This window comes from Bos indicus x Bos taurus, chromosome 3 (assembly GCF_003369695.1).
Source record: "Bos indicus x Bos taurus breed Angus x Brahman F1 hybrid chromosome 3, Bos_hybrid_MaternalHap_v2.0, whole genome shotgun sequence".
Classification (NCBI taxonomy): Eukaryota; Metazoa; Chordata; class Mammalia; order Artiodactyla; family Bovidae; genus Bos; species Bos indicus x Bos taurus.
The window spans coordinates 83,822,608-83,836,744 of NC_040078.1; the positions used below are offsets into that span (position 1 = coordinate 83,822,608).

Here is a 14,137-nt window from a genome sequence, read left to right on the forward strand (position 1 = left end):
GAGTATAAAGGCCCCACAGAAGACAAAGACATAACAATAATGTTAATCAGCAATAACATCCCTTGTGGCAGTCCACAAAGTGCCAAGCACTGATGTGCAGACACTCTTGAATGCTACGTAACATCTCATGTGATCCTCACACAGCTTTAAACCAAGTTTTCAAGCTTAAATGGCTTCAACTCTTTACTTGTATGGATTTCTATTGATGGACACTTTAAATTTTTGAGTCGCTGACCTTTTCTCAAGTCTGTTCATGTTTTCATCATCTAATTAAATTTGTAACCTCTGGCAATAGGAAGGGTAAAGGGACTGGTGTCTAACAGAACTCCAAGGTCAGTAAACCAAAGGAGACTGTCATTACGCAAATGGGGAGGAGGAAGGTTTCTCACCCTAGATACAAGAGCAACAAACTCTGGAAATCCAGAAAGTGCTAATGAACAGGATAAAAGGTCACTGCTGCTGCTGCTAAGTCGTTTCAGTCGTGTCCGACTCTGTGTGACCCCATAGACGGCAGCTCACCAGGCTCCCTCGTCCCTGGGATTCTCCAGGCAAGAACACTGGAGTGGGTTGCCATTTCCTTCTCCAATGCATGAAAGTGAAAAGTGAAAGGGAAGTCGCTCAGTCGTGTCCGACTCTAGTGACCCCATGGACTGCAGCCTACCAGGCTCCTCCATTCATGGGATTTTCCAGGCAAGAGTACTGGAGTGGGTTGCCATTAATGTAGGACTGTTTCAGGAGCAAAGCAGCTATGCCTGTGAGGCTGAAGTGATGGCATAGGAAGGAATATTTCAATCATCTACACTAGTGTCCAAAACTGGGAATAAACAACCTATTAATCCCAGCTGTCTCCTGGGAACGGATGGATCTTACTAAAAAGTAACTACTGAGAAGAGGAAGAGTAATATTAATCATCGCCATCATAAGGACAGGTAACATTTCTTCAAGCCTTTACTCTCTCCTTGACACTGTGTTATTTCTAATTTTCAAAATACCACAGTGAATGAAGTAAGTGCTTTATAATCCCCAGTTTATAGATAGTAACTGAGGCCCCAAAGGCAAAGAAACAGAGTGATAGTTAACATACAGTTACATCCTCCAAAAATAATTTGGATGTATCTGTCATTTCAGTAAAATTACGTGGAATCAAACCTCATTCCATGTCTGATGGAGCAGTGATGGCTCCCACCAATGAGGGGTCTCAATTCTGACTCACTTATACCAAAAGGGCTCAGTCTGCTGGCAGATGAGGTGTGGGCAAATGTGGAGCCCCAAAAGGACTACACGACTCCAGACAGTAGAGCTCACATCTTCTCCCGTCTGTATTTCTCACCTGCCCTCTTAACATGAAGCTCCTAAAACTTCCCTGGGTTCTTTTTTTTTTCCTGCCTATCCTTTGATAAAGGCATTAATGAGAGAGCAAATGTACCAAATGTACCAAATGATGCTGATGGGAGGATGACAAGCTAGAATGTTCTATGATATTTAAAAAGAGGATAATCAGATCAAGAAAGAATTTTTCAAAATAGAAATACAAACATAAGCCTCAACTACCAGTTCTATCATGTGAACTGTACATAACAAGAACACCTCAGCATCAAAGCAATCTATACTTTGCTTGGGCTTCCATGGTGGCTCAGATGGTAAAGAATCTGCCTGCAATGCAGGAGACCTGGGTTTGATCCCTGCATCAGGAAGATTTCCTAGAAAAGGGAATGGCTACCCAACTCTAGTACTCTTGCCTGGAGGATTCTATGAGCAGAGGAACCTGGCAGGTTACAGTTCACAGGTGTCACCAAGAGTTAGACACAAGACTTAGCACACGTTCTTTTCTTAAAGTGACAATTACAAAAGGAAAACTTATTCTTAGAACACAGTGATTGTTTTAAACAAACAAAAGGTAAAATAGTATTACATATTTTATGTATAAGATAAAATAATAACATCTCCAGAAGAGATCTTGAGTTTTAGGAAAACAGACATATCTATCTTACCTGATGAAAACCAGCTTGACCTTTGGTGGGGCAGTCTTAATAATGGCAGATGCATTTTGGTGACTTCTTCCATATAGAATCTGATTGTTTATCTGTGGTGAAAAAACAAAATGTAATTGTGAAACTACAATATATATATTTCATGTGTATATATATATATATATGTATACACACACACACACATGTATACAAGTATATGTGCATATACTTGGAATTAAACAATAAAGTTCCTTCATTTTTAAGTGGGTAGATGGAGGACTCTTTAATGCTAAAAATCTTGACATTCTTCATAGTACAAATTCAAACACTAATTCTAAGCAGCTACTAAAATCTCTTAAATTCAGAATTTTTGGCCTTTTTGCTAAACTTGACAGTAGTAGCTGAGCTAGATGCAAAAACTTTGTGATAGATATTTCATTTCCTACAGCTTTTCCAGACTCCTAAGAAATGCAGAAAACAGACCAAACTGTGGTATTCATCAGAGTTCTGGAGGGCCCATTAAACATGATTCTGTAAAGGAGTCAAGGTTATTACATAGCATAAATTGTGTTACTCCAGAGGATGTAAATACTATGACCCCATTTTAAGTCAAATATTAGATCAACTGCACAGAATATTTTACAGGACCTAATGAATGAGATATCTGCTCTTATCCAAGATGAGGTGGGATTTTTTAACTTGACTGAATTCATCTAAATACTATCTGAAAACATTTATATTCTAAATTTCTTCACTCCAGATTTTCCCATTGCTAAGCTATGATGACAGCTACAATCAATCTTTTATTTTATTTCAACCATTTGATAATAGCTCACAGAGTTTTCGCTTTTTCTCTCTTGTCTCTTCAATAAGTAGTGATCTATGTCATATTGTCTCTATTTAACTGAGGTCTTGACACCTTTTACTATTTAAGGGATAGTATAGTATACTATATAAGCAATGGTAAAAAAGGGATTTATGTTTTCTGTAATTAGCATCTAACTTGCCTGTCCTTGATGCCGCTGAACTGTTGCATTTGAAGACATTTGAAAAAGGTCTCATTTTTGTTCTAACAGCTGTTATGAGAAAGTATACAGAAATTAACACTTCAAAGGATGGAATGAAGATATAATATTTTTAACTACATAAAATGAAGCTCATCCATCACCTCAAAGTGGTAAAGCTGGGATTCATATGAAAGGCTGTTACAAAAACTAAACTTGAACCACTGCTTCATTATGTCTCTGATTTTGTCAGCTTTTATTCTTCACCAAGATAATCAGCATCCCCAAAAACTACTAATCACACTGTCATTTCTCTGTGTCTCAGTTTCTTCTTCTTTAAAACAAATCTAAGCATCTATTACATAAAATTATTGTGAGAATTAAATGAGATAATGTCTTTAAATTTTATTTACAGTAATCTCGGAGTGAAAAAGTTGGCTTAAAGCTCAACATTCAGAAAACTAAGATCATGGCATCTGGTCCCATCACTTCATGGCAAATAGACAGGGAAACAGTGGAAACAATGAGAGACTTTATTTTGGGGGGCTCCAAAATCACTGCAAGATGGTGATTGCAGTCATTAAATTAAAAGACGCTTACTCCTTGGAAGGAAAGTTATGACCAACCTAGACAGCATATTAAAAAGCGGAGATATTACTTTTCCAACAAAGGTCCGTCTAGTCAAGGCTATGGTTTTTCCAGTGGTCATGTATGGATGTGAGAGTTGGACTATAAAGAAAGCTTAGTGCTGAAGAATTGATGCTTTTGAACTCTGGTATTGGAGAAGACTCTTGAGAGTCCCTTGGACTGCAAGGAGATCCAACCAGTCAGTTCTAAAGGAAATCAGTCCTGAATATTCATTGGAAGGACTGATGCTAAAGCTGAAACTTCAACCCTTTGGCCACCTGATGAGAAGAACTGACTCATTTGAAAAGACCCTGATGCTGGTAAAGATTGAGGGCAGGAGGAGAAGGGGACGACAGAGAATGAGATGGTTGGATGTCATCACCAACTCAATGGACATGAGTTTGGGTAGGCTCCGGGAGTTGGTGTTGGACAGGGAGGCCTGGCATGCTGCAGCTCATAGGGTCACAAAGAGTCGGACACAACTGAGCGACTGAACTGAACTGATATCCAATGAGTTTTTAACTTTTAAGCATTAAAACTACTCACCTTTTCTCTTAACGTGAAAATCGCTCAGTAGTGTCCTACTCTTTGCAACCCCATGGACTATACAGTCCAACCCAGGGATCAAATCCAGGTCTCCCCAATTGTAGGCGGATTCTTTACCAGCTGAGCCACAAGGAAAGCCCAAGAATACTGGAGTGGGTAGCCTATCCCTTCTCAAGTGGATCTTCCTGACCCAGGAATCAAACCAGGGTTTCCTGCATTGCAGGTGGATTCTTTACCAACTGAGCTATCAGGGATTAAGGTTTCTGTCTTTTTGATATGACATAATTTTAAAAATACCCAAACTCTGTATGGTACTCTGATGATGGATACACGCCATTATGGTGACTTAGTGGTAAAGAATTTGTCTGCCAGTGCTGGAAATACAGGAGATATAGGTTTGATCCCTGGGTCAGGAAGATCCCCTGAAGGAGGAAATGGCTACTCACTCTAGTATTCCTGCCTGGATAATCCAATGGAGAGAGGAGCCTAGTGGGCAACAGTCTACAGGATTAAAAAGAGGAGGACACAACTGAACGACTGAGCACGCAGCACACAGAACATACAAGGGCTTCCCTGGTGGCTCAGTGGTAAAGAATCCACCTGCCAATGCAGAAGCCTCAGGCTTGATCCCTGGTTCAGGAAGATCCCCTGGAGAAGGAAATGGCAACCCGCTCCAATATTCTTGCCTGGGAAATCCCAAGGACAGAGGAGCCTGGCGGGCTACAGTCCATGGGGTCACAAAAGAGTTGGACGTGACTTGGCAACCAAACAACAACGCCCAGAGTGAGCGCTAATGTAAACTATGAACTCTGAGTGATAACAATGGGTCAGTGTAGGTTCATCAACTGTAATGTATGCACCGCTCCAGAAGGGGATGTTGATCATGAGGGAAGCGGTGCAAGTGTGGGGGAAAGGGTTACACAGGAAATCTCTTTAATCTTCCTCTCAATTTGTCTGCTCTGAAAAAATAAAAAAAAAATTTTTTTGAGTGCCCACCATCCATATATTTTCTCTTAATACTTTCATAATTTTATTTTTCTTATATTTACATCTTCTTACCTAACTTAGCTATTAGAAAAATAAATAAGTCATGTAGTCATTAAGAGTAATGTGAAAAAACATGGTTAATGACATAAAAATATTCAAAATATATTAAGTGACAAAGCTTGGCTACAACATAGTATGTCTAGCATGATCATCTTTTTTGCTAACTATATTTCTTAATCTCTTTAACGGATAGTGAACTGAAATTAAGAAAGCTTAAATCACAATTTTAAATTGAGATGATGCCTGACCAGTGCCTGGCACTCTTCCCCACTGTGTCTGAACTCTGCTTTCAGAAAGTGTTTCGTAAACCATGACCTATGCAACGTTCCTGTCTTTGAACTCTGTGGCATGCGTGTGTGCTCAGTCGCTAAGCCATATCCAACTTTTTGTGGCCCCGTGGACTGTAGCCCACCAGACTCCTCTGTCCATGAGATTTCCCAGCAAGAATATTGGTGTGGGTTGCCATTTCCTTCTCCAAGGGATCTTCAAGACCAGGGAATGAACCTGTGCCTCCTGCATTGGCAGGCAGGTCCTTTATCACTGAGCCACCAGAGAAGCCCAAATTCTATGGCACTAGGTTTAAAAAATTTCTCTTATTACACTTGTACTGCACCCACATGGTAAAGCCAACCACTGTCAGGTAGAGAGCATCGGCGCAGGCACACGACAGTAACTGAACAGCGCTAAACTCTTTGAGGGTAAGAACCTGCATCCCCCTCTATGTATTCCCCAGCTTTCACACATAGCTTACAGTGGCGGCTCAGTGAGGATGCACTGACTCACAGATCCCTGAGTGAAAGGAACACTTTCATTACTCAGCTGCTGGTATGCTGTCTCTGAGGTGGGCTCTAACCCTCAACACAATTGACATTTAAAAAAAAAAATTTTTTTTATTAGCAAAAACTTGAGCAAATAGAAAATTGAGCTGTTTCATGTTTATGTAATGCCTTTTTTTTTTAGTTGCGATTCTCCATTTTGATAGAATAGAACTCATGGCACTATTATTCTAAGAAGGAAAAATCACAGCCCAAACGAAGGAACCAAGTCATTAATTTTAATTTACCTAAGCGTAAATCTGAAGTTGTATGTCTTTCATGGTGCTGTTTCTGAATATTCAGAGGCCCTGGCAGTAGAACAGCAAGGCAGCTTGCTTGCTGGCGATGTTTTTCCAGTGCCAACAACTGTGGCATTTACTGCTAAGGCAGCTGCTCCCTGCCAATGTTCAGGGGCCTCTGGAGAGACTCTGCTACTCAGTGGAAAACTGGGAACAGAATGGGAAACTGAAGATAGAGTGAAACTTGATTTTACAGGATTAAATGTAAAAAGAAAATGCAGATCTTTGGATAAAAAAAATCCAAGACAAAGCCTTTTTCTGGCTTCACAAATTACACATTAGCAGTCCTTTGAGTTTCAGGAGAGGAAGATCTCTTTTGTGTTCTCTAGATCTTATTGTTTAGAAAGCAACTTCACTATGTAAATAAAAGGTATACAGCTTCCAACAACATAAGTGACCTTTATATTTCCTTATCTCTAAGGAAACACACTCCAGAGAAAATTCAGTAAGTAATTAGAAAGAATATGATGCATTTTATGCAAATTAACTTTAGGTTGTCACTTATCCTGTTTCTGAGAAGCTGCTGTTTTCTGTTGTTTAAACAATAAAGAGTATCTTCCAAGTATAGCGTAGACAGGAAAGAAAGCATTTTACACCTCCTGGAAGGTTTTCAGGTTAATTCTAATTATTAATAGCTACCAGTCACTGAGTGCTTACTCTGTGCCAAACTCTGTGCCGCAAAGCTCTTGATGCACGGGTTCGCAGTTAAATCTTAGAAGGGCTGGGTGTTATGTACTTTCATCAGATGATGAAACTGGCATCCAAGAGCTTGATTTAAATATTAGTTGAAAACCCTGTATTCCTAAGGCACATCTAGAGGTCATATCATCTGTATGGTGTACATAAAACTCAGCTGATTTCTAAAGTCATCTTTGTAAAGGTGTCTATTAAATAAACTCTCAGCTGGACACCTACCATCTTAGGTCCTGGAATTTTGATATACACAAGTTAGAATCGAATCTGCCTGCCAATGCAGGGGATGCAGTTTCAATCCTTGGGTCAGGAAGATCCCCTGGAGGAGGAAATAGCAACCCACTCCAGTATTCTTACCTGGAGAATCCCATGGACAGAGATTGATGGGATATAGTTCATGGGGGCACAGAGAGTTGGGCATGACAGCACACACGTGATACAGCGCAACACAAGTCAGAATCGAGCATTTTATCAAAGTGCATAGAGGTAGGGCCTGGAAACTCTGTTAGGCTTTTGAAATCCCTAATGCAGTATGTAGTTCCGTAAGACTGTACCTTTCTTCTTGTGTAAACAAGCTGCACCCTGAACAGTAATATATGCTTACTACAACTTTTTCATTATAGAAATAAACAAACATTGACCACCTTTTAAACTTTTTTCTAACCTAAGCCAAAGGAAAAACAATTAAAATATTTCATCCTTTCAGAATGTAAGTGATCATTCAGATTATCTAGAAATTGGAAAAGATATTATTTTCCATTTACTTCCAGTAAACTGAGAAGTAGAGAAACTAAGTGCTTTCCCAAAGTTTCTCCTTTCAAAAGTGACTCAATGATATATGGAAAGAATAATAAATTATTTAGATATATCTTTATTTTGATACTATCTAATAATGGTAGAAAGAACTCTCCTTAGTACTGACTTGGTATTCCAACTGCCTCTAAATAATCTATTTATTATGTTAAAATCTGAGATGTACAACTCTTGCATTCAAGGGTAACCATATTGTAAAATCTGGGACAATCCAATTTATACATATTGTTCCCACTATTTATAGTGTGCCTTCTCTCAAATGTAACCCAGTTTGGATGATAAATAATTTTTCCCACATTCAATCAGCCATGACTATTGGAAGTATATTTTATGCCACTTCATCTTGATTTCCATATTACTACGTGAGAAAGCCAGACCAGACTGGGGATGTAGTAGAGATTTGGGGGGTTGTTGACAGCATACAACCACTTTTCTTTAGAAGGGATGGTCCTTCAAACCTTCCCATCACGAACACCATCCATCATGATTGACAGTCAAGTTAGTATTGCTTGTCATGCCACTTCAGGCTAAAACTGGGAGACATATGACACAGGCCAGGACCATCAGGATTCTCTGAGAGGTGTTTAAACTAGGGCTAAACCACACGCAACAATTCTCTCTTTCTCTTTTAGCCTCATGTAGCCATAATATGCCACATGGATAAAGGGATAGGAAAAGCCATCACCTTCTAAGGCCCCCAGGCATCCTGATCTTTAGGTTCTAGGAGGGACACACATACCATTCCAAAAAATTCCCCTTCTTTGAGTTAAATTGTCTTGAGCAAATTTCTGTTCTTTACCAATGAAAAGTCTCTACCAATACACTATCAGAGACTTCATTAATTTATATATCCAAGTGTGACTCTATCTCCTAGTCTTAAACTCTTTCAGACACACAGTAATTTACCTTGGCATTCAGAAGGGGAAAAAAAAAAACAAAGGAAAAAGGCTTTCTGTATAAATGAGATTTTCATACTCTTGACTTATAATTCTGTTTTTTTCATCTGTGTTTGTCTTTCCTAATTACTGGGTGTGTGCATGTTTAATCATTCAGTCATGTCCAACTCTTTGTGACCCCATGGGCTACATATAGCCCACCAGACTCCTCTGTCCATGGAACTTTCTAGGCAAGAATACTGGAATAGGTTGCCATTCCTATTCCAGGATATCTTCCTGACTCAGGGATTGAGCCCACGTCTCCTGTGTCTCCTGCATTGGGAGGCAGATTCTTTACCACTGCATCCCCTGGGAAGCCCTCTGACTACTGACAAAAGGCCTTTCTGAAATCCTCCACAGGGTCAGTAACTTCTATCTCAGTTCCATTATCCTTGGTCCCAGAATGACACAAATACTTTATCATAGCTCATCTTCCAAGGTTCTGAACTTTCAGCTGAATGAAATGGCATTCAGGAAAAACTTAACAATGTTCTAGATACTGAAAACAATAGCCCCAAATAAGAAACATCTGTATTTGTAAAACTTATAAATAGTATAAAAAGCCTGAACAAACTTCTTTTTGGCCAACAAGGACATAATAGGTTTTCATTTTGATCCATACTTTCCATCACGAGCTGGTTTCTGCTACTATAGCTGAGCCGGGGGAGGGGGCGGTCAAGGGGGAAGAGGAGTGGTGGTGAACGCTAATTTCAGGTAAACTGTCTATATTTAGATACTAGAGATCGAATACTTAATTGCAATATTTCATGTGTAGTTTATAGAAGAAGTAGAATTAGGGTTAATCCAGCAACAATTCAGCAAAAATAAACAGAAATCCTTTTGTTATACTACATAAACTTTCACTTTAGAGGTCCTTAATGAGATTTGTTTCAATAAAATTATTCAAAAATATCATGAAGAGATAGGTTTCAATTACTCAATTTTCCATAATTAAATTGAACATGAATATAAATTTATACTGGAGAGTAAGTAGCTCAATTAAGTCTATTCAAAAATGTAGCAAATTGGAAGTAAAAGTTAATTAGCTTTGATTTCTAAGCTTAGATTAGAAATATTAATTATACAAAAATTAAAATTTAGTTCAAGCAACAGGTTTGCCTGAGGTTTGAATATCATGTTAAAATATACTCAACAACACACTCTTTACCCATGCTTTTATTAAGTAGTATGATTTATTATGAATAGTAATAAATTATTACAATTGAGTTATAAGTCAGGTAACTGAAATTGCTGATGAAATCTGAGAGTCCTCCCTAATTCACTTTTAAATATATTCTAAACTTTACATTTGCAAACATTATCTATAGGTTAACTTTTTTCTTTAATAAACACTCTTATTGACTTTAACATAGATGTAGAAAACAAACAAATCCTAAGTGTTCATAACTTGATGGGTCTTCTTATGGTTTAATTTTTGATCTAGCACTTCCACTTTTAAGAATTTATCCCCAAAAGATTAAAGACAAAGATGTCAAAATACTTATCAGGGCCATAATTTATAATAGGAAAAACTAGACATTCATCAACAAAAGGTTTATTATATTTGTCTTCATACATCAATAAATGGAGGTAAAGTGTCATTAAAAGGAGGTAAAGGAGAATGCTGCTGCTGCTGTTAAGTCGCTTCAGTTGTGTCCGACTCTGTGCGACCCCATAGATGGCAGCCCACCACCAGGCTCCCCCGTCCCTGGGATTCTCCAGGCAAGGACACTGGAGCAGGCTGCCATTTCCTTCTCCAATGCATGAAAGTGAAAAGTGAAAGTGAAGTCGCTCAGTTGTGTCTGACTCTTCACGACCCCATGGACTGCAGCCCACCAGGCTCCTCCGTCCAGACAAGAGTACTGGAGTGGGGTGCCATTGCCTTCTCCAAAAGGAGAACGATACAGATCTAAATCCATTGCCATATAAAGATAACTTTATAAAGTGAATATGACCAAACACAATGTAACCTATTTGTCATATTATTTTTGTTTATGTAAAAATTTCTGTCCAAGTCTAAAGAAAGCTCTGTAAGGATCTCAACTGTCAATGATGATGGTATCTTTGACTGGTGGGATTTAAGGTGATAGCCAGTGTTTTTATATTGATATTTTATAACTACTTTGTAACAATACCACTTATAAGTGCTCACAACATATAAAGCACATACACTACACATGCATATACACACATACACACATGCCTTAAATACATTCTTTCACACAAATCAATAGAGAAATGCATTACTACCTCATTTTACAGATGGAGAAATTGAGACTTAATGAGTTTTAGGAACCTGACCACAGTATTTAGAGCCAAATCTGTTTGAGTCTAAAAGCCTGTCCTATTAATAATTAGAAACCACTCCTAAAGGTATGGATATAGGGGGTAAAAGTCAGAGGATAAGCAACTTTTCCTGTCTATTTTTTAAAACTTTTGATTTTGTATTGGGATATAGCCAATTGATTAACAATGCTGTGATAGCTTCAAGTGAACAGTGAGGGACTCAGCCATACATACAAATGTATCCATTCTCCCCCAAACTCCCTTCCCATCCAGGCTGCCACATAACATTGAGCCGAGTTCCATGTGCTATACAGTTGGTTGTTGTTTTTAATCCTATGAAAATTTTAAATCCAATTAACAGGGCCTCACAAAATAGAAATTCCAGACCAAGAAATATTCCAATAAAAGTATAATAGATATGTGTCATACCTATCAATTTATTCACTTATTCAACAGCCATTGTGCAAGTGATGAGGAAACAGGAATTTTCATTACCATCATCACCACAGCTGCCATGTATTGAGCGTGAAGTATGTCCTAGATACTCATTCTCTGAAAGTCACTTCACTGGAATTGCTTTTACTTGGTCAGATAAGGTTCTTTGCACACATACACCTGGTAAATGACAGGGTCTTGGACACAGATAAATGTATTGCCATGTGATGGATGCGGACATAAAGCAAGAGATGATCATCTTTTCTTGGAGGTGGGTGGGTGGGTCTTGTGGAATCCTAGCAGGCCTAGGGTGAACAGAGGGGCACTAAGAACACCAGGACTGTGGAAAGGCTATTCTCGTATATGAAAAGATATGCAGGCAGGAAACTGTAGGCCTCTTCCTAGGAACCATGCAGATAGCTTTGGGGGCGGGGTATAGACTAACAGAATAGAGGTAACAAAGTCCTGTTCAAACGAGACTTTTTCTCTTCCAAAAATCTTGGTCACTAGCCCCCGTGAAAAACCATCCTCACTTTCCAAATCACTGCTTTCAATTTTGCAGATGGGAGAACTGAAGGGAAGAAAGGGGCAGCAAGGCAAGAAGGGAACAGGGATGATGACTGCCACTCACATGAAAACACAATTTCACTGGAATGAAAAAGTATTTCTGAATAAATTTCACATTGATTTCTTTCCCTCAAAAGACAAAATAATACATGTCAAGCTCTAATAACTTAATAGTTTGAGCAAAGGAACAGGTTTTAAGGACTAAGTTTAACGAACACAGTGCTGAAATAAGGTCTTCCACGACTTCATTTAATCTGTTTCTTGTAAAGTATAATGTTCCCAAAGGAACACATTCGTTTACAAGGCTAAAGCATGAGAGATTTATTTTCTCTCAAACAGAATGAATTAAATCGAAATACTTTCTTTTTTTTTTTTTTTTTTTATAGTTTTATTTATTTATTTTTTTTCTCTAATTTTATTTTATTTTTAAACTTTACATAATTGTATTAGTTTTGCCAAATATCAAAATGAATCCGCCACAGGTATACATGTGTTCCCCATCCTGAACCCTCCTCCCTCCTCCCTCCCCATACCATCCCTCTGGGCCATCCCAGTGTACCAGCCCCAAGCATCCAGCATCATGCATCGAACCTGGACTGGCAACTCGTTTCCTACATGATATTTTACATGTTTCATTGCCATTCTCCCAATTCTTCCCACCCTCTCCCTCTCCCACAGAGTCCATAAGACTGTTCTATACATCAGTGTCTCTTTTGCTGTCTCGTACACCGGGTTATTGTTACCATCTTTCTAAATTCCATATATATGCGTTAGTATACTGTATTTATGTTTTTCCTTCTGGCTTACTTCACTCTGTATAATAGGCTCCAGTTTCATCCACCTCATTAGAACTGATTCAAATGTATTCTTTTTAATGGCCGAGTAATACTCCATTCTGTATATGTACCACAGCTTTCTTATCCATTCATCTGCTGATGGACATCTAGGTTGCTTCCATGTCCTGGCTATTATAAACAGTGCTGCGATGAACATTGGGGTACACGTGTCTCTTTCCCTTCTGGTTTTCTCAGTGTGTATGCCCAGCAGTGGGGTTGCTGGATCATAAGGCAGTTCTATTTCCAGTTTTTTAAGGAATCTCCACACTGTTCTCCATAGTGGCTGTACTAGTTTGCATTCCCACCAACAGTGTAAGAGGGTTCCCTTTTCTCCACACCCTCTCCAGCACTTATTATTTGTAGACTTTTGGATCGCAGCCATTCTGACTGGTGTGAAATGGTACCTCATAGTGGTTTTGATTTGCATTTCTCTGATAATGAGTGATGTTGAGCATCTTTTCATGTGTTTGTTAGCCATCTGTATGTCTTCTTTGGAGAAATGTCTATTTAGTTCTTTGGCCCATTTTTTGATTGGGTCATTTATTTTTCTGGAGTTGAGCTGTAGGAGTTGCTTGTATATTTTTGAGATTAGTTGTTTGTCGGTTGCTTCATTTGCTATTATTTTCTCCCACTCTGAAGGTTGTCTTTTCACCTTGCTAATAGTTTCCTTTGATGTGCAGAAGCTTTTAAGGTTAATTAGGTCCCATTTGTTTATTTTTGCTTTTATTTCCAATATTCTGGGAGGTGGGTCATAGAGGATCCTGCTGTGATGTATGTCGGAGAGTGTTTTGCCTATGTTCTCCTCTAGGAGTTTTATAGTTTCTGGTCTTACGTTGAGATCTTTAATCCATTTTGAGTTTATTTTTGTGTATGGTGTTAGAAAGTGGTCCAGTTTCATTCTTTTACAAGTGGTTGACCAGATTTCCCAGCACCACTTGTTAAAGAGATTGTCTTGAAGGCAAAGTATAATAGCTTGTAGTTCACATCTCTCTAAATTTGATATACTGGGAAAATAGTAAAAGATACTCCTTTGAATTCTATACCCTAACACTATAGAAAAATATTGACTTCAAGGAAGTGAGCAGAGAAATATGTTTATGTGTTGCTCTGATCCCCTAGAGGAGGGCACAACAAACCACTCCAGTCTTCTTGCCTGGAGAATCCCATGGACAGAGGAGCCTGGCGGGCTACAGTCCACTGGGTTGCAAAGAGTCAGACACGACTGAAGTGACTTAGCATGCAGCACACACACATGTTGCTCTGA

At 38.7% G+C, this 14,137-nt stretch overlaps 1 protein-coding gene across 4 annotated transcripts in view; it reads right to left on the minus strand.

Moving 5' to 3' along the window:
* Nucleotides 1-14,137, minus strand: part of PATJ (PATJ, crumbs cell polarity complex component) — a 385,743-nt gene that overhangs the window by 144,400 nt on the left and 227,206 nt on the right. For all 4 annotated transcript variants that reach the window (XM_027537066.1, XM_027537067.1, XM_027537065.1 and 1 more), the window contains exon 29: nucleotides 1,992-2,083. In XM_027537066.1, the coding sequence (XP_027392867.1) occupies nucleotides 1,992-2,083 (92 nt within the window). The remainder of the gene's footprint in view (nucleotides 1-1,991; nucleotides 2,084-14,137) is intronic.